This window comes from Alligator mississippiensis, chromosome 12 (genome assembly GCF_030867095.1).
Source record: "Alligator mississippiensis isolate rAllMis1 chromosome 12, rAllMis1, whole genome shotgun sequence".
Classification (NCBI taxonomy): Eukaryota; Metazoa; Chordata; order Crocodylia; family Alligatoridae; genus Alligator; species Alligator mississippiensis.
In genome coordinates this window covers 22,982,228-22,999,627 of record NC_081835.1, presented here as the reverse complement: position 1 = coordinate 22,999,627, position 17,400 = coordinate 22,982,228, and the positions used below count along the sequence as shown (strand labels likewise).

Below are 17,400 nucleotides of genomic sequence, written 5' to 3'. Positions count from 1 at the left end.
AGAAAACTGGTCAGAGCTCCATCAGGAGAGTATCATTCAGTTACTGTTCAAGAAAGCAGAACTGCTGGAAAAGATGACACACTGTACACCAACAGAGACAGTGGATGAAATCTGGCCATTGAGCTGGCAGTTGGCATCTCTCAAGTCCTTGGGGCATTTTGGATATACCTTATCAAAAACAACATCACAACATGTCATGACACCACTTAGTGAGGCCCCCAGACCACAACAGGCCATGAAGCCAAACCTGAGAGCTTTTCAAAGGGAAATTAGAGTTCAGATAACTTGAACTAATTTGAGTCATCTAATAAAAAGGGGATTTGACAAATAAGTAAATGAAATGGGAAGCATAAAATGTTTGTTTCCAGGTATTCACTCTATGATTGGGGCCAGAAAGGGATGGTGGTGGGGAGCGGGGAGGGATGAGGAAGAGGACAGAGTTATGAAACAGAAAATGCAAGCCATCCTGGATTGTTGCTTTTCAGCTGCAGCCTCAGAATGTGTTCCCTAATTAGTTACCCACCAAGATAACCAAGGCAGAAAAACAAAATCTGACATACATCTCACATACACACATGCATGCTTTCTGTCAGCAGGTGGCTTTCATTTCTGCCCTAAAACAGTTATTTAGGCTCATACAATATCAAAGAAGTGTGTAGAATAGCATGGGTGTAACTGAGAAGAATTTGATTCAATATATTTACAAGTTACTAGCAAAAAGATAGAAAGGCACTCCCCATCATTTAACAGAGACATAAATTAGAAGAAATAGATTAAAACCATTGTTTTTAATCACATTTTCAGATATCATTGACAACACTTTAGTATGAATCTCTTCTTCCCTCCCATGTATTACCAGTTATTACAGCTTGCAGTAGAGGAGAGGGACTTTATTACTATTATTTTAAATGCTGTTTCATAGAATTAAGGAACAGATTTAGACTGACCTCAGAGCTGAGTCAACAAATTAATAGCCTAGTGATTTTACGATTCCAGCATGAAATGTGCTCATATATAACCCATAGGACTGTTGATTTTAACCCGCTTCAATGCAACCCCTCTCCTCAGAGATAACACTTATGTGCACGTACAAACAGGATCACTTTGTTTTAATATACATGCTACATGATAAAAAACCAGTATAAAGCATTTACTTTTGTACCTGGTTCTAGTTATACCATGGAATTTAAAAGCAGACTAGATGCATCCATTTTAGCATTTTAAATTAGAGACAACTAGGCTATAGTTTTATAATATGAAACAAAACAAAAAGGAAATTGATAAAGTGCAAAAAGGATTTTGTTAAAACAATGAAATATTAGGATCATGTCTAAATTTATTCAAATCAGACTTCCTATTCTGTAGAAATAGATTTTTTTGCTTTCAATATTTTTTGTTAAATACAATTGGTTTTTGTTTTCAAAATTTCAACTAAAATATGGTCACAGAAAATTGTAATAGGGTCCATCTCTCTCCCTCCCACAAATTAAAACTATTACATTTTATACTAAGCACTTCTAATATTTTAGGAATTTTCTTAACAGGTCCAGTCAAAATGCTCATTGAGATTCATGAAAAAGACAACATATTTTATGGGCTTTGTATAAGATCCTTTTATCACTTGGGTGTCAAATCATACAACGTAAAACTCCTTCACTCCTTAGAAAACGATTTTTAATTTCCATTTCCATTCAGTGCCTGCTGCTTGATTACAGTTCACTCCTCCTAGTTTCCTCCCTGTTCCTGCTACAGTTCTTGATAATACTAGTGGCTTGAATAATATTTTGCTAAAACAGTATGAAAATTGATATTGGCAATGACACAATACAAAGGTTTTGCAAAGGTTTCTAAAAAAAAAAAAAAAAAAAAAAAAAAAAATGCAGGCTTCTAGCCTGAGAACAATTCTACTTAAAAAAATAAAAATAAAAAGAATCAAACTTTTACTGAAACCTAAGATAATCTGCTTTGTATCCGAGACCACAACAACTATTTTGAACAAAGCTATTTGCTGCGACAAATATATGATTTTTTTTTTTTTTGTTAATTTTCCTGTTATTTGGAAGAGCTTGAACACAATCCAGTCCAAAAATGCTGACTTTCCTAAATAGGGGCTGTGTTTTTGCAATAAAGAATACTGGTCAATATACAAGTGAAGAAAAACTGAACCAGATGTGAGTAATAGGACCACAGAACTTTGCATTTGCCCAGAATCGCTATTTTAAACACATACTAGATGTTGGTCTACTGTTTTGTGGGATAATACATTCTTGGCAGCCAAAAGGGGGTTTCAATGTTAGAAGGTTATCCTCAAATGAAAAAGAGAAGGGAGCGCTAATTTATCAAGGGTCTCTGCTGCAGCAAAAATTTCAGACACATTCAGGGAAAGTTCAGAGAGGGCTGGCCTCAGGACAGCGAGGCTTTGCTTTTTATATTTTTTTCCTTCGCTAGTTTTCTTTCCTACTTCTAAGGTTTCATTGTGCTCTTTTTAAGGAGCTTTAGTGTCATCCTTTTATATACTCTGAATTTCTGAACAAGCAGGCTGGACAGAATTGTTGCTCTTTAATAGAGACCATCACACACGCACACACCCACCCCACCCCCTCTCTTTAGACCAAGTTTAGGCAGATTGAAGGGAGTAAGGGAAAGAGAAAAGAAACCCAAAATTAAACAGCTTTAAGAACGCAGACCTACAAACTATTACTGACAGTGGAAGCCTTTACTCACCCTGGGCACTGCACTATAGTCAATGGGATCTTATATAAGAACTAGTCATGCAAGTAAGAGTGTTTACAGAATCAGCCTACCCTGATACTAGTTGTAAAAGCTACATACTGATTGCTAAAAAGTAAATGGATCCCTTTAGCCATTTGTCGGCTGGGTCCCTTACCAGGTACGCAGCACTTTGTGGTACATGGCTGCAAGCTTTCTTTTTAATTTTTTTTAATATAGTTACAGTCGTACATCTTCTTAACGTAGAAATAAAAACTCCAAGATGAACTTTGTGTTTGGCAAAGGATCCCTTCCCCGTTTTACCATGTCATAAATTTAAAAATCAAAGGTGTTCATTGATTTAACAAATCCTTCTCTGAGAGATAATTGAAACCACTTCCCAATATACAACCAAAGTTTTATTTTTATAGTCTATCTTCCATTATTGCGTAATCCTTTCAATTTTTTTTAAAACCAGTGAAATATACAAATCACACAAGACAGGAATATGTACATTAAATGTACAGAACAGAGGAAAGGTCATAGAAGATTTACATATCTGAATGACACAAGTAAAATATTTTACATTAAATAGTATTTTAATAGCTAGGATCATTAGACTCAGCTCTGCTCAAACACAAGTCACTAGAAAAGGGAACAAGAGGTGATTCAACAAAATAAAAATGACTATGGTTTTTGTATAATAAAAACCAAAAGTGACATATTCAATGAATTAGTGCTTTATTTTGTTTTTTATTTTAAAGATACTTTGTTTGCAAACATCTGGAAATGAGGGGTAAATATGTCCTTGTACAATAAATTAAGAGCAATAAAGCGCCATTTTAAAAGCTGATAAATGATCAAGATGAACTTAATGATACTGCTTATAAGCTTGTGATAAGTTAAGGCTTTAGTACAACTAGGCCAAAGATTAAAACCTTTCACATCTGTTATTGAAAGCCAATTTATTTAAGGGATGGGAATGAATTGGGAAGAGGTGTCTGAACCAATGATAAATGTTAGGTAAGTACACTGTATCAGGGGAAGCAAAGAAATCATTCTAATAAGTACCGATTTCCTCTCAAAAAAATGTAAAATCAAAGGGCCCAGCATAACTTGCTAGAGAATTTTAAGGCATCACTGTTTCAGTGAGAATCAGTAATGGCCTTGCAGGAAAGAGAGAGAGGCAGCCTCCGACCCAGTGTGAATTCAAGTGTGCAGCTCTGCCTCTGCCTGATAGCCCACGAAGCCCCTTAAGTTGAGAAAAGGCTTGCTTCTTTGCAACTTAAGTATTCTTAAATCTGAGTTAAATGTCAAAAAGGCTAGAATCATTTTAAAAATAAATCTCAAAGTGATTTGTAAAAGGAAATGAGGAATAATATGCTTACAGCTGATGAAATATCCCTGTAACTTTAGCAGTTTTATTTTAAAAAAATATCACTGTCTGTACTGAAATATATATGTACAAAAAGCTTTGAAATATCAGACACCAACAGACCACAGTTTTCCCATATATATATATAACTGCTCAAGTATAGTCTGAACAGTTTGTGTATACCTGCAATATATTATCTAAAGCAAGTGTATTAAAGACATAGGATGATAAATTTGGTATTGCTGCAACATTTCATTGAACTATAAAAGCCACTTAACGTCATTAAAATATTAAACTATTGTCTCCTCAAGTCAAAGCTTTCCCATAATCCACAATAAACCAACCATTTCAAGAGTGGATGCCTAATGATTAATTTCCTCCCATAAAATGAGAGGGGTTATTTATCAAGCTGTGTTTTGAAAGGCGGCCAGCTATCACACCATTTAATAAAGGGCATTTCGAAATCTGGGGGAATTCTAATTTTAAAGGGCTATCCAGGCTGGGAGAATAAACCAGCTGCTGCGGTACAATTTGTATCAGGGCAGACCGCTGTTTGGTTAAATAGAGACCTCACCAGCTCCCAACATTCTTTATTGGTAAGGTATTGCTCAGGAAGATGAAAAGCTCACACACCACAAGCAATCAGCTGAAGAGCTAATAGACCAAATTGTGCTTCAACATGCATCTTTACCATGAATCAAGGCAGGATTTCCTTTCCCATAGTTTTACTAGCTATTGGAACCAAGAGTGTTAAATCCTGAATAGTATAGGAATCTTACATGCTCTCACCCTTAAAGATATTACACATTTAAAAGTTGGCACACTTCAGATATGCAATTGGCACTGAAGTAACTTTGTGCTGGACCCTGTGAACAAACCACCCCACCTTTTATGGACTCTCTGGATGTATCAATCAGCTTTGTACATATCTATTCTGATTATTTTTGGTCACCTGAAGCTAAAATCATGCACAGTTTTGTGGATGACTGTGTCCATAAGCAACATTTTCACATTCCAAGCACATAACATGGTTTCTTTGCCTACTGCACATGTACTATGTCCCAAGGGACTAAATTAGGATATGATGGATTCTCCCCTCAAACTACACTATTGTTTAAAAAGTCTTATTTTTTTTTTTGTAAAATAAATATTCTTGGGTTCTCCCCCATTATTGCCAAAAATATAAACCACGCACAGTTCTGGGATGGATGCAGAGAGGGTTCCAGTCGTTTCTCTTTGCAACCTTTATTTTTTTTAAAAAGACGACTCATTGGACTCTATAAATAAAGTGGAGATAGTTCTGGGGGAGGCAGCACCCCTCGCTGGCAGGCAGGCAGGCAGAAGTTTCTCCCACCTCATCCGCCCCCTATTTGCACACGAACTGGTCCACAACCTCTGTGCACAACTTGCATTTCACATAGCAGCACCAGTGGAACTTGCAATGGCAGCGCTCTCTCTGCACTGTCTTAAACTGATCATAGCCCCGGCCGCAGCACATGAGTTCACAGCCATCCATGCCCTCCGAGGTCTTATTGCAGAGACGGCCCTGGGTGCCCAGAGACCCAGTGCTCTCATTTCGCACACAGTAGTCAGGGCTAGGGTCGATGTAGATCAGGTCATGGATGGTGGGTGCATTGAAGCGGCTGTTCACCTGCACCAGCTTGCCCCGGGTGTTCAGTTTCATGGCAGCAGCACTATCATATTTTTCCTTCAAGGCATCGCCAACCTTGCGGAAATCAGCTAGCTGCAGCCAACACGTCTTCAGGCTGCACGAACCAGACACCCCATGGCACTTACAGGCCACGTCAGCCAAGTTGTACACAGTCTAGAGGAGAGAGAAAGACAGTCAGAGGAATAAAAAGGTCAGTGTAGCTGCTACATAGTTACCACCTCCCCTCTCCCCCTGCCACCTCACCCCTCCTACAGAAGACCTCTTAAGATACGATTTGTCACCCATCTTGCATGCAGGAGAGATAATCTTGAACAGCCTATCACCACACACACACCTCCCAAGACAGAGCTAAGAGCTAAGCGCATACTTGGACTGCAGCAGAATCATTTGTGCTGTGCTCAATTTGAGGAATTTACCCTAGTGCCACTGAATGATTTTGCTGTTTAATTGAGAAAGTTAAAACTATCCCTTTACTGTATGTTTGTTTTATCCTCTCTATGGATCTCAGCTGGAGGCTGGAATTAGAGAAAGAGTTAAAGTTTCTCCCGCTCCTGGCTGTGCTGCAGTTGATTGTCTACTCTTGGCTCAGCAGCATCCTCTCATCCAAAATATTGCTGTGCAAGAAAGACTTCATCCAAAAAGAAACCCCCAAACACCTTTGGGTGGGGGACTGAGCTATACAGCAATATCCTCTTTATAAAGCCTTGGCAGGGAGATCTCAGTCATTTACCCTGTATAAATAGAAATAAGAGTCAGTGTTGACACTGCCCCAAAAATCCTGGGGTCTGACACATTAGGTGGATACTGTATGCAACTTCCACCCAGTATTTAAAGAGAGTTATAATGTTGCCAAATGGCACTGCAAAAACTGTGAGTCTCTGTAGGCACCTATGAAAGTGTCATTTTTCTTCTTTCTAGTAGTAAATTGGCCTTTCCATTGCTTTAAGACGCCCTCCTCTCACATTTAAATACTATTAATTTTCAATTATCTTTCATCCTTCCTCACCTTGAAACACAAGTGTAAAGTCTCCAGCTGCCTATTTCTGGCACCATGGGCTTTAGGAAAATAATGACTTTGGCTCTTTGCATTCACAGCATTAAAAAAAAGTTTACACTCATTCATTTAAGGCATTTTCAAGATTAAAGAAGCCGTAAAAGCATGTTTAACCACAGAAGAGCATGTTTTCTAATAATATGGAGAAGCTTTTCACATCCTCACAAGGCAGGAAAAAAAAATCATATAAATATAGCCCTGTAAGAATATTCCAGTCTGGGGAAACTGGTGCTTGTCTCTTCCCTCCAAAGCAAACTGGATTGGTTGGAAATATAAACCAATAAAATATTTTTCTGAAGAATATTCACAGTGAACTGTAGGGTTTTACTAAAAGACCATGGAAGAAAACAAGCTGTATTAGGGTCCCAGTGATCTCATGGGGGGCAAGGGGCGAAGGGAAGGGCAAAGCCCACAGCTCTAGGGTTATCTATCATTCAGGGTCTCTCTCTCACACATACTCGCTGCTGTAAAGCAGCACAGAGGTGTACACTGCCCATCACACCATACTTAATCCAACACAGTATAGTTTCTTTCTCTGACTTAAAAGGGAAAAAAACATTAAGAGTTTTGATTTCACAGCTCACCAGCAGGTTTCAGTGGGGGCTAATTAGACTGGCAAGATAAGTCTATCTTAACTTTTGCACATGTTGCTTTTGTAAAGCACCTTATAAGAAAGCTTTAAAGCCCCCCTCATTAATGAGACAGCACCTTCCTAAGCAGACTGCTTTGGGGTAGGGGGAGAAACAGCTAGTCCCCAAGTCACTTACTCTTCTTCCAGCTTCATTGTTATGCAGGTTCATCATGATCCTTGCACTCTCATAAGAGCCTCTCTGATAAAGTCTCTCTCGTTCCCGGGCATCCACAAACTCCTTGGCAAAGCGATAGCCGTACTCTATATTATCCCCACAGCCACCCCAGAGCCAGTCTCGGGGTAAATCTTTGGGCCTGGCTGCTCGACTGCAACCACAAGAAGAGAGTTCCCCCTCTCGGCAGGCACGACTCATTGCATTTACTACCCCTGCAGCGCTGACTGCGTAAGTAAAAGCAGTCTCCCTGCTGCCTGTAAAGAAAAAAGAAAGAAAGTGTTAAGGGCGATCTATACATGTTCTAGGATGGTCAGTACAGGCTAGAAGAAAATGCTGTAAGGACCATCCAAAATTAACTGGGTTCTTGAAAGGTCTTATAAACTTAAAGAGCTCTCTTAGGAATTGTTTTTACTTCCCCTCCTCCCACCCCTCTTCCAAAAGCAAACAAATCAGTGTCAGTAAGTGGAGGGGTTATAAAAATATAGATGACAAATTCTCCCCTCATTTATGCTGGTCAAAATCAGCCCAATGCAGAAGGTGGCAATGGTGCAACCAAGGCGTATCAGGCCTCAAGACTGAATTCAGCCATTTACTACTGCGTTAAAAAAGTATCCGTGTGAGGAAAAGGGAAGGAGAAATGCTTGCTCTTTTTAAAAATGTAAGACACAACGTCTAAAAGCCTGTTTCTTACATTGATACTTGCTTAATATGATTTATGCACTTTACTCATTTGTTCCAATTTTTTTTTTTTTTAATGTTCCAGCATTTCACAAAGCCTGCCGCTATCAATGAAAGTGCACATCAGAATTATGCACTGCAATTCTTAGCCTTCCGCATTAGCCAGCCCACAGCTTTGAGGAGGTCTGAAAAACAGGAGCAACACACCCACAACTCTTTGATATCTAATAATCAGACTCATCAATTAAGAATCAATCAGAAACAACTGGCAGTGGGTTCTCTACAAGTTACAGTGAAGAAAAAGCCTGGCTGAAGTTTCTCTCAGAAGTTTGTTTCCGTTAAATAAATTTAAAAAAAAAGAAAGAAAGAAAAAACCTCGAGTGGGAAATAAAAATAAATTTCTTTCAAGGTTATCACAGAAAAACATTTTTTGCTTAATTTAGGCTACTCATACAATATCCCCAATGGAAGATGAAAAAAAAATTAAATAGCTTCCTTAACAGCACCTGGAACTATCTTTACTTAGAACCCATTTCCAGGAATGGCAGTTTAATGCACAACCAGAACTGCTTTCATTAAAACAAATATAGTACTAGAGAGCCTCCTAGAAGTATGCATTTCCTCTTAGCAGAAAGTAGAGCCAAAATGTTTACTCTGTACCACTAAAGGCCCAAACCTGGAGTTTTTCCTCCAGGCAGGATCCCCAAGAAGACTGTATGATCAGGCTAAAACATAAATTTGAATTAAAAAAATAATAATTCAAAGGTTTAATTTTTGGTTCAATTAATAAGTATACTGTTCTTCCTTAGTCCAATAATTTAGATTAGTCTTGGTAAACACCAATTTTATTAAGCTCTTAGGGAGACTGTCTAAAGTCTTCAAAAATTGTGGCTTTGTGAAAAAAGATTTGGATGTATTCAGATATATATTTACAGTAACAATTTTGGGGGGCTGGGACTAAACAGTCTAGGGCCAAACCTGACTAGGGCTTTTGGGCATCATCATCTTAGCCTACATAACATACAACTTTAAGTCTGGCTTTAATATTGATATGGCACGGAGATCACAGCACCCTTGCTAGCGTCACTACTGCCAACTTGGATTCATTTATGTTGATCTGAAATAAGGAAAAAAAATCAGAAGCCCAAGGACAGATTTTGAAGTGGATGAGAATCAGTCTTTCCCCTCAACACAACACCACATTCTCTCAGCTCACCATTCACAGGATTACTTACATGAAGGGATTACTCACAGGTATGACATTAACAAGAGTAGCCTCTTACATTACAACTTTAGTGATAAAGATGACTCTGGATTTGCCAAAAGTTCACTGAGAGAACCACCTCTGATCCAGATTTTAAAGCCAAGTTCTAGCTCTTACTGTAATGCATATTTTGGATTCATTCTGAAGTTCTCAACTTCAGTGGGAACAGTACTCAATTAATTGGCAGTTTGTCTTAACTACCAATTTTTCCCTTTATCTGTATCTATTGCAAAAATGTTTGCCCAGCTTGGGTTATGCTGATGCATTTTTAGGGCATCACTCCTAATGTGGAAGAAAGGAACACAAGCAGGAAATTGCTCCAAAAACACAAGTTGTGTATATGCTTGTTGCCATCATTATTTTTAATAAATTTAAGCAAAGTTTGTTTAACCATTGAGAATGACTTCAGACAGTTTCAGTTCACATGTACCATTAGCCTGCCACATCATCCTAAATAAGAGTCACTACCCTCAATAGTGTTGAAGGGCCCATATTTCCACGCAGATGAATTACTATGATTTTTTTTTCCAGGGTATTTAGGCAAAAATGTTTTCCTTCAAGTGTCAAGTATCCTGTCTTTTCCCTACACTCAGAAGTCTCTCTCTATTGTGGCTATTGCAAGAAACACTTTCTAAACATGTGCAAGTTCCTTTTTCATATATAATATACAAATAGGACTGTGTTTAGCATATGAACTGTTCAGAGACGCAATACAGAGCAGGAAGCATTTTACTCTGAAAGCGAGTACATTATAAGAACAGAACAAGCTATCCTTGTATAGAAACACGGTATCAAGTGGTCTTTATCCCATTTTTCATGATCATTCAAAATCATCTTCAAGCACAAATAGACTAGACCCCACCATAGGAAATTGGGGAGGTTGGGGCGGGGGGCAGGGAGAATCAATCTAACTTTACAATTATCTCCCTTTCCTCTTTAAAACTGTCTAAATACCCCATGGGTCCAGGAGCACAGAGTCCCAAAGATGGCACAACATATCAAATGTAAGAGGAGTGCAATAGTTTGATTAAGAAATGATCAGAAAAATAATGACAGAAGAGAAGGTCTGTAAATTTAAAGATTAGTGGGCCATAGACAAAAGTTTCTATACTGAGGGCTTCGTTTATTTGTACAGGTTTAACTAACTTTTGCCTGATACATCCTGAAAGAAAGAGAACAAATAGTCATAGTGGCATTTACTCCCCTATTAAAAGCTAGTGCTTCTCTTATAAAGACCCCTCAGTGCAGAATTAGTTATGATTTATTCAAATGACAAAAACCTACTAAACTATGCATATTCATCATCTTATTATGATCACCTTGCACAGATAAGAAATAAAAAATAACTTCACACAATAAGTGGAATACCTGGATAGTTTAAATAAAAATAAACCAGGCTATATAACTGCAGATTTCCCGCCTAGTCAAATGAGCAACCTCCAATTACATACTTGAGGTCAGTGTGAAATAATAAAACTACTGACTGACAACACTTTTCTTGTTCTCAATGAATACACTTTTCAAGATCTTTAGGTGTTGATATACATATTAAACCCACTTCTATCTGCAATTAGAGTAAGTGGCTTAATTACATGATAAATTGCTACCTGGACATCAATTAATGCAATCATAACGGGGGAAAGGCAATGTTATTTAACATGAAAGAAACCACCTTGTCACCAGATCTGACATACTTCTAGTGGGTGAGCCTTTTATTCTGACAACACTGGAAACACAGAAATCATGGGCCTGATCCTCCCCCTTTTTATCACAGTGATAGTCCCACTGAAGTCGGTTGGACTTATTTGGGTAGGGAGGGTTCAACGATATAGTGCCAAGTTTTAAATGCATTTCTTTTCTGGCATTACTCATAATTGCCAAACACCTCATTCGCTTCTCTTGCTTTGATGGCTTTTAGCATTCTGCTTATCCTGGGCAACAAGAAAAATGAGTTTAGGTTTTAAAGTTTTCAACACTGGAAGTGCAGTTAGCACAAGGAAATGCTTATTTGTTTAAAAAGAAACATTTTCCATTAGATGTTTTTAAGCAGTGGAACATTTATATTCATCTCTAGATCTGTAAAAACTTATTTTTACAAAAGTAACTTGCAGGCCGAACACAAATTGACTGTACTTCAAGCTATGCAATGCACAAATAATCTTCCCTTTAATCCAATTTTAAAGCCATTCCTTTTTGAAGTAGAATAGGAAAGGATTGAGATAAACTATTTGATTTAAATCTCAAATTAAAAGGCTACATGAACAAAGCTCTCTGTTACAGCAACACAGATTAAGTTAAGTGTCAAAATGGTTGGTGCTGTGCAAGACACAGAAAACAACTGTTTCCACAAAGAAGAATCTCCTTTCTATGTGGAGACACAACACAGAAACAAATTAACAACATTTATAAGGTCCCACCTTTGAGCCCAATCATTGTTTCAATGAGAATTTTGCCAGGCTCTTAAAATGCAAGCATGATTAGGGCCTTAACTACAAGAAAGCCAGGCAACGCTATAGGGACTACTTAGAAATGCATTTTGAAGAAGGATTTGAAAAGCAACAGGGTGGGTGCTCAGCCCACTGTAACAGGCAGATTTCTGTGTAACATCCTGTCTTATCAGCTACATAATTACATTTAATGTAAGTTACAAGTACACACACACTTTGTCCTGATAAGACTGATTTCTTATGGATTACAGAGCTACTGTATTTCAGTTATAAACTCAATTTTCTTTAAATCATCGATGAGCTCATTTGCTGTATCCAGAAGTAAAGACGAAGAAACTATACATAAACAATCGAGATTTTATATTTTCAATTTACTTCCAGACAAGCTAATTCACTATGCAATTATGAACTTTGGAAACCCATATATGAACTCATCTACATTTCTGATATATATTAGTACTCTATTTCAATATTTTAATTGCGCCATTATTTTAGTTCAGTTTTTTATAAAATAATAAATTCCAATACTATTTTCCTCTGCTCCTGCATTTTTATACACAGGTTCCATTTCTGCCTTTATTTTTAGAAAGAAAAGATGGATTGTGGTGAGGGGAGGGGTGGAAATCACCTCCAGCTGAAAAGTTTATTTTTTTCTGAAGAGTTTAAAGTCACTAGATTTTACACAGTACATAGGAAAAAAGTGGCAAGAGTTTCAAGCATGGAATATTAACTAAATACCACACACATTCTTAGGCAAGAATTTGATCAGATAGTTTTTGCTTCCTACCTATCTGCATGACTCTGCCAAAAACAGAGTTGTTGTCCACAGTGCTGCAGTTCCATCTTCTGTGTCTGAACTGATACTGGCATTCTTTAATGCCAGTCTTTGCCCCCTCTCCAATGAACTGCATATGGTCCTGATACAACTGGCAGAGTTTCTTCTGTCCTTGGGAAAGTCCTGCTAGTTGGCTACACAGTGGCTGTGCTCCTATTATATATACCTCTGGCATCTGAACAGGGTTCATTGGGTTCATGGGATTCATACCTAAAGACCTGCATAAAGAAAGAGCTAAATTAATAAGGAGAAAACTAAATATAATAATTATTCTCAAATATACACACAACTCCAACGCGACTTGTGCTGCGACGCAGATGAAAAAGAAGAAAAAAAAAGCCAAGCTACTTTTCTATTCAAAGATTGTACAGAAAATAAGGTGTCCATATGCACATAGGGACCAGGGAGTATACTTTAATAACTGTCTTTGTCCCCACTTGGGCAAACCTTGTGGCCAGGCTTCAAGTTTCATCCCATCTGTAGTAATTTCAGTGAACTTGGTAAAACTACAAGATGTCCCTAGTGACTATACGGCCAGCTAGTGTATCAACCGGAATTTAGGATGTTTGACTTAGATTTTCAGCTTGTGCGATAATGAGCAATAAGGAAATACTCAAGAACCAACAGTTAAGAATTGTTAGAGGTACAGCTAGATCCTTGAGACCAATAGAGAAAACACAAAAGGCAAAAAGGTAGGTTAAAATAAAATTTACCAAAAGTTTCCCAAATTCTATAATCATTTAAGGAGCCCTTTTCACATGATTAAAATCAGAGCTTTGAGATAAAGAGAAAAAGCGATCATCTGAGATAGCAAAAGCTGACCCTTTAACAAAAATGCGAAAGAAAACTCATGCAAATATTTCATGTATGATTGGGGCAAATAGTTTTTAAGAGAAATACTAACTCAAGCCCCATGACTTAATGTTAAACTATCTGATTAACTTTCAATCAGTTAAATAGCTTTGTATCTGGAACTCAGCATTTCCCCCTTACAGTCCTTTCTTCATCTTCCAACCCCAAAACAAGAGACCAACTTGAAAAGAAACTGAATTTTACTGCCTTAGTAGTGGAAATAAATTCTCCGTGGGCTTCCACCTATGCTGAAAACTGAGGTTTACTACATGACACACCCGCACCCTTAACAGTTCTTCCAGAAACCAGTTCAGTTTGCTACCATGTGGTTACAATCCCAATTTGACCCCACAGAAGTCTCTAGTCCCTGTAGTCCTCGCCTAGAAACAGAAGCAGCAAACAGGCTCCTGACCCAACAACACCAGATCTCTCCTTCTCAATGCACTCAGGCAGATGCTTACCACCAAGAGCTGGCTTCTATTACGACCTGGGTAAAAGAGGAGAAAATGGCCAGAGCCACAATGAGGTATTTCGAAGCCATGGTGCTGCCAGCTGTCCCCAGAGCACCTCTCTGCATTAGTATTCCAATGGACCTCTGGAGGGGGGGAAAAAGAAAGAAAAAAAAAAAGAGCAGATTGTTTATTGTTTCTCAGTTCATCTAGGAACATAGAAGTTTAAGTGGTGGAAGCATCCAGGTCCCTCTCAAGTTGCCTCCCAGTTGCCTGCCCCTTCTCCCCAGTGCCTTCTGGCTGGCAAGGGGCAGGACCCCACCGGGCTCCCTCTCAAGCGAATCCACCCGCAACCTGACAAGGGAAATCAGGCCCCGCCGCTCGCGGGGCTCCCGGCCACTGCAGGCACGGCACGGCCCAGCCCAGCCCAGCCCCCGCTCACTCTCGGGCTCCGAGCTGCTCCCGCTCCCTGCTCCTAGCAGTGCTGCCTCCGAGTGGCCGGGCCGGAGGAGAGGAGCAGACAGACGGCGGCTCCGGAGGCCTCCCCGCTGCGGGGGTGTACGGGGAGGGCAGGGAAACGCAGCTGTCACCCGGCCCCACGGACTAAGTGCGCGGCCCCCTCCCCCCTGGGGAAGTTACACCTTCCTGGGCCGGGCCGCCGCCCCCAGCCCGCCGGCTGCAGGAGCACGGAGCAGCCGGGGCGGGGGGCGGGGGAAAGGGGCCTTTCGGCGATCTCCGGCCGCATGGGGCGGGCGCTCAGGTGGGGCTCCCCGGGCCGCAGGGATCCGGGGCGCCGCAGCCCGGGGGATGCGCAGCGCCAGCCCGCCCCGGCGGCCGGGGGCAGCCCCCGCAGAGGCACCCAGGACGCCCCCTCGGCCATTACACGCTGGCAGGGGCTCCCGGGGGCTCCGCAGCCGGCCGGGCCGAGGAACCCCCCCTGCCCAGCGAGTCCCGCCAGGAGGGAGACGGCGGCTCCGCCGCTGCAGCCCTCGCGCACCGCCCCGGGGACCGGCCCGCTTGGCCCCGCCGACGGCTTCCCGCGGGTTGCGGCCGGTCCCTCCTCCAGCCGCACGGGCTGGCCGGCCCGATGCGCGCCCCGCTGCGAGCACTTCCCTCCGCAGCCGCCCGCGGGGGCCAGGCTCGTCGCTCGTGCGAGGGGAGGGGAGGGCAAGGGAAGGGAGGGGAGTCCGGGCGGCTCCCCCCGGCGCTCCCAGCCCCGGCGCAGGTCCCCAGCGCCGGGCCCCCGGCTTCGTCCTGCCCCGCGGGCCGGCTTCAACCCGGGACGGAGGCGGCGCCGCGCTCGCCCGCCTGGTCGGGGGCTCCTAGGCCGCCGCGGAGGACGCCCGAGACTCGCGCCCCCGACCTGGCAGCGCCGGAGCCGTCGGGGCCCCTCGCTGCCGGGGGTGGCCCTTGCCGTCCGGGCGCCCTCGGGAGCGTCTCCGCCACGGGGGTCGGGGGATCAAGCATCACAGCTGCATCCAGGCAGAAGCCGCTGGCCCCGGTCCCCCGCAGCCGGGTCGCGGGCACGGGAGGGGGCGGGGGCGGGTCGGACGCAGCCGGGCGGGTGAGGGGCCTCTGTTGCACCCCCTCGGCGCGGCCTCGCCGCCCCGGCTGGCCCCCCCCGGGCCGCGGGGCTGGCGCTGGACGGCGCGGGGGGCCCAGCCGCGGTCTCCGGGCTCACGGAGCCTGCGGCGATGCGGCCCTTATGCCGACAGGGGGCAGCGTCGACCGCCAGACCGCCCGGCCCGGCCCGGCCGAGGCAGCCGGGAGCCCCCCGCCGCTCCCGGGACATTTTTGTGCTTTAACCCTTTGCCGGGGCGGGGGGAGCCGAGGGCGACGGAAGCCACCTGCGGGGCGCGCGCGGGAGCCGGAGGCGGCAAGTCCAGCCGAGCGGGGCCGCAGCCGCCCGCGCCCCGCGCCCGGCCCCGCTCCGTGCAGCAGGACGCGGGGAGCGCCCGGCCGGGCCCGGGGGAGCGCTCGGTCCCCGCGCGGGGCCGACCCCCGCCGCCTCCCCCGGCTGAACTCTGCGTGACCCGCGGGCCGCTCGCTGCGCCGGGACTGACCAGCGCGAGCAAACAAGAGCCTGGGGCCCCGCCGCATCAAAGGGGCCGGCCGACCGTGCCCGCACCGGGGGGGGGGGGGTCCCCGTGGCCCGCAGCCAGCCCCGCTTCACGGCACGGGCCTGCGCGGCATTCCCGCATTCCCGCCCTGCACGCCCCCGCCCCCAATAATAACAACGAAAAAGCAGAGCGGGGACAGATGTGGTTAAAGGCGCGGGTCTCCGCTCCCTGCCCGTGGGTCCGCCCGGGGAGCCCGGGAAGACGGGCAGAGCCAGGCAGCGGCCGCCCCGTCTCGTCCCGCCGGCGCTCACCTACCTCCATGGCAGCGGGTCGCTCACGGGGCAGCAGCCGAGTAATCCAAGCGGGGCCGGCGGCGGCGACAGTAAATCCCGGTGCTTTCCTCGGTCCAGAGCGGCGGGGGCCGGCGGCGGGGCCGGCCGGGGCAGGGGCAGGGGCGCGGCGTCCGGGGCTCCCGTGCAGCCTCCTGTGCAAGGTCCATGAGCAGTGGCGGCGGCGGCGGGCTCCCAGCAGGACCAGGCGGGACGGGGCGGTCGCAGCCCCCCACCCCTCGCGGCGGCCCCGGGGCCACGAAGCCCCCGGTGGCGCTCTCAGGGGCGGCGCGGCGCGGCGCGGGTCCGGCGCGGCGGAGCCCTCCTCGGGCCGGCTGCCTCCATGGCGCGCGGTCGGGGCCGCCGGTCCGAGACGGGGCGGCTGCCGGGCCCGGGCGGAGAGCAGGTCCCGGGCTCAGGGGCGCTCCCAATCCATGGCCCGCCGGGCCCCGCTCACACGCGGCGGCGGCAGGAGCAGCGTCGCGCCGGGCTGTGTGCGGCTCCGCTCCGCGCCGCAACCGTGCAGGAAAGTTGCAACAGAGCCAGCGGCGGCTGGAAAACTTGGGCGCTGCGCATGCGCCTTGCGCCGACCTATGACAGCCCAGGCTGCGTTTTGCAGGCGCACCGCAGACTGCCGCGGCCCGGCGCGGGGCAGCCCCAGTCCCTCCCTCCGCGTCCGCGGGCGGGGGATCCCCCAGGCGGGGCAGCCCCGCACGGCCGCCCCTTCCCCCACGGCGCTGCCCCGCGCTCAGTCCGCCCCCCGCGTCTTCCCGCGGGCGGCCGGGGCGGCCGGGGCAGGCAGCCCAAATGCGGGGAGGGGGCGTCCTGGCTCCTGTGAGCCTCGCAAGGCTTCCCCCAGCCTCAGCCACG

At 45.0% G+C, this 17,400-nt stretch overlaps 1 protein-coding gene across 2 annotated transcripts; it reads right to left on the bottom strand.

Annotated features, from left to right (window-relative positions):
* Positions 1-3,110: 3,110 nt before the first annotated feature.
* WNT5A (Wnt family member 5A) lies at positions 3,111-16,601 on the bottom strand. Of its 2 annotated transcripts, none has more exons than XM_059715912.1 (5): positions 16,517-16,601; positions 14,154-14,287; positions 12,793-13,058; positions 7,578-7,870; positions 3,111-5,909 (listed from the first exon to the last, which is right to left on the bottom strand). In XM_059715912.1, exons 1-5 carry the CDS (start codon positions 16,520-16,522, stop codon positions 5,451-5,453), a joined length of 1,158 nt encoding a protein of 385 aa, XP_059571895.1. In that variant the 5' UTR covers positions 16,523-16,601; the 3' UTR covers positions 3,111-5,450. The 2 variants fall into 2 exon arrangements, with proteins under 2 accessions (XP_059571895.1, XP_014452061.1); XM_014596575.3 differs by lacking the exon at positions 16,517-16,601 and adding an exon at positions 14,584-14,734.
* Between the last annotated feature and the right edge of the window lie 799 nt (positions 16,602-17,400).

What these genes read in the sequence shown, in the direction of transcription:
- WNT5A (XM_059715912.1), bottom strand. An exon ending in ATAGAAGCCAGCTCTTGGTG is followed by an intron (nt 13,059 to 14,153) that starts GTAAGCATCTGC and finishes TTCTTTATGCAG; the next exon opens with GTCTTTAGGTATGAATCCCA. An exon ending in ACAATGAAGCTGGAAGAAGA is followed by an intron (nt 5,910 to 7,577) that starts GTAAGTGACTTG and finishes TCTCTCCTCTAG; the next exon opens with ACTGTGTACAACTTGGCTGA.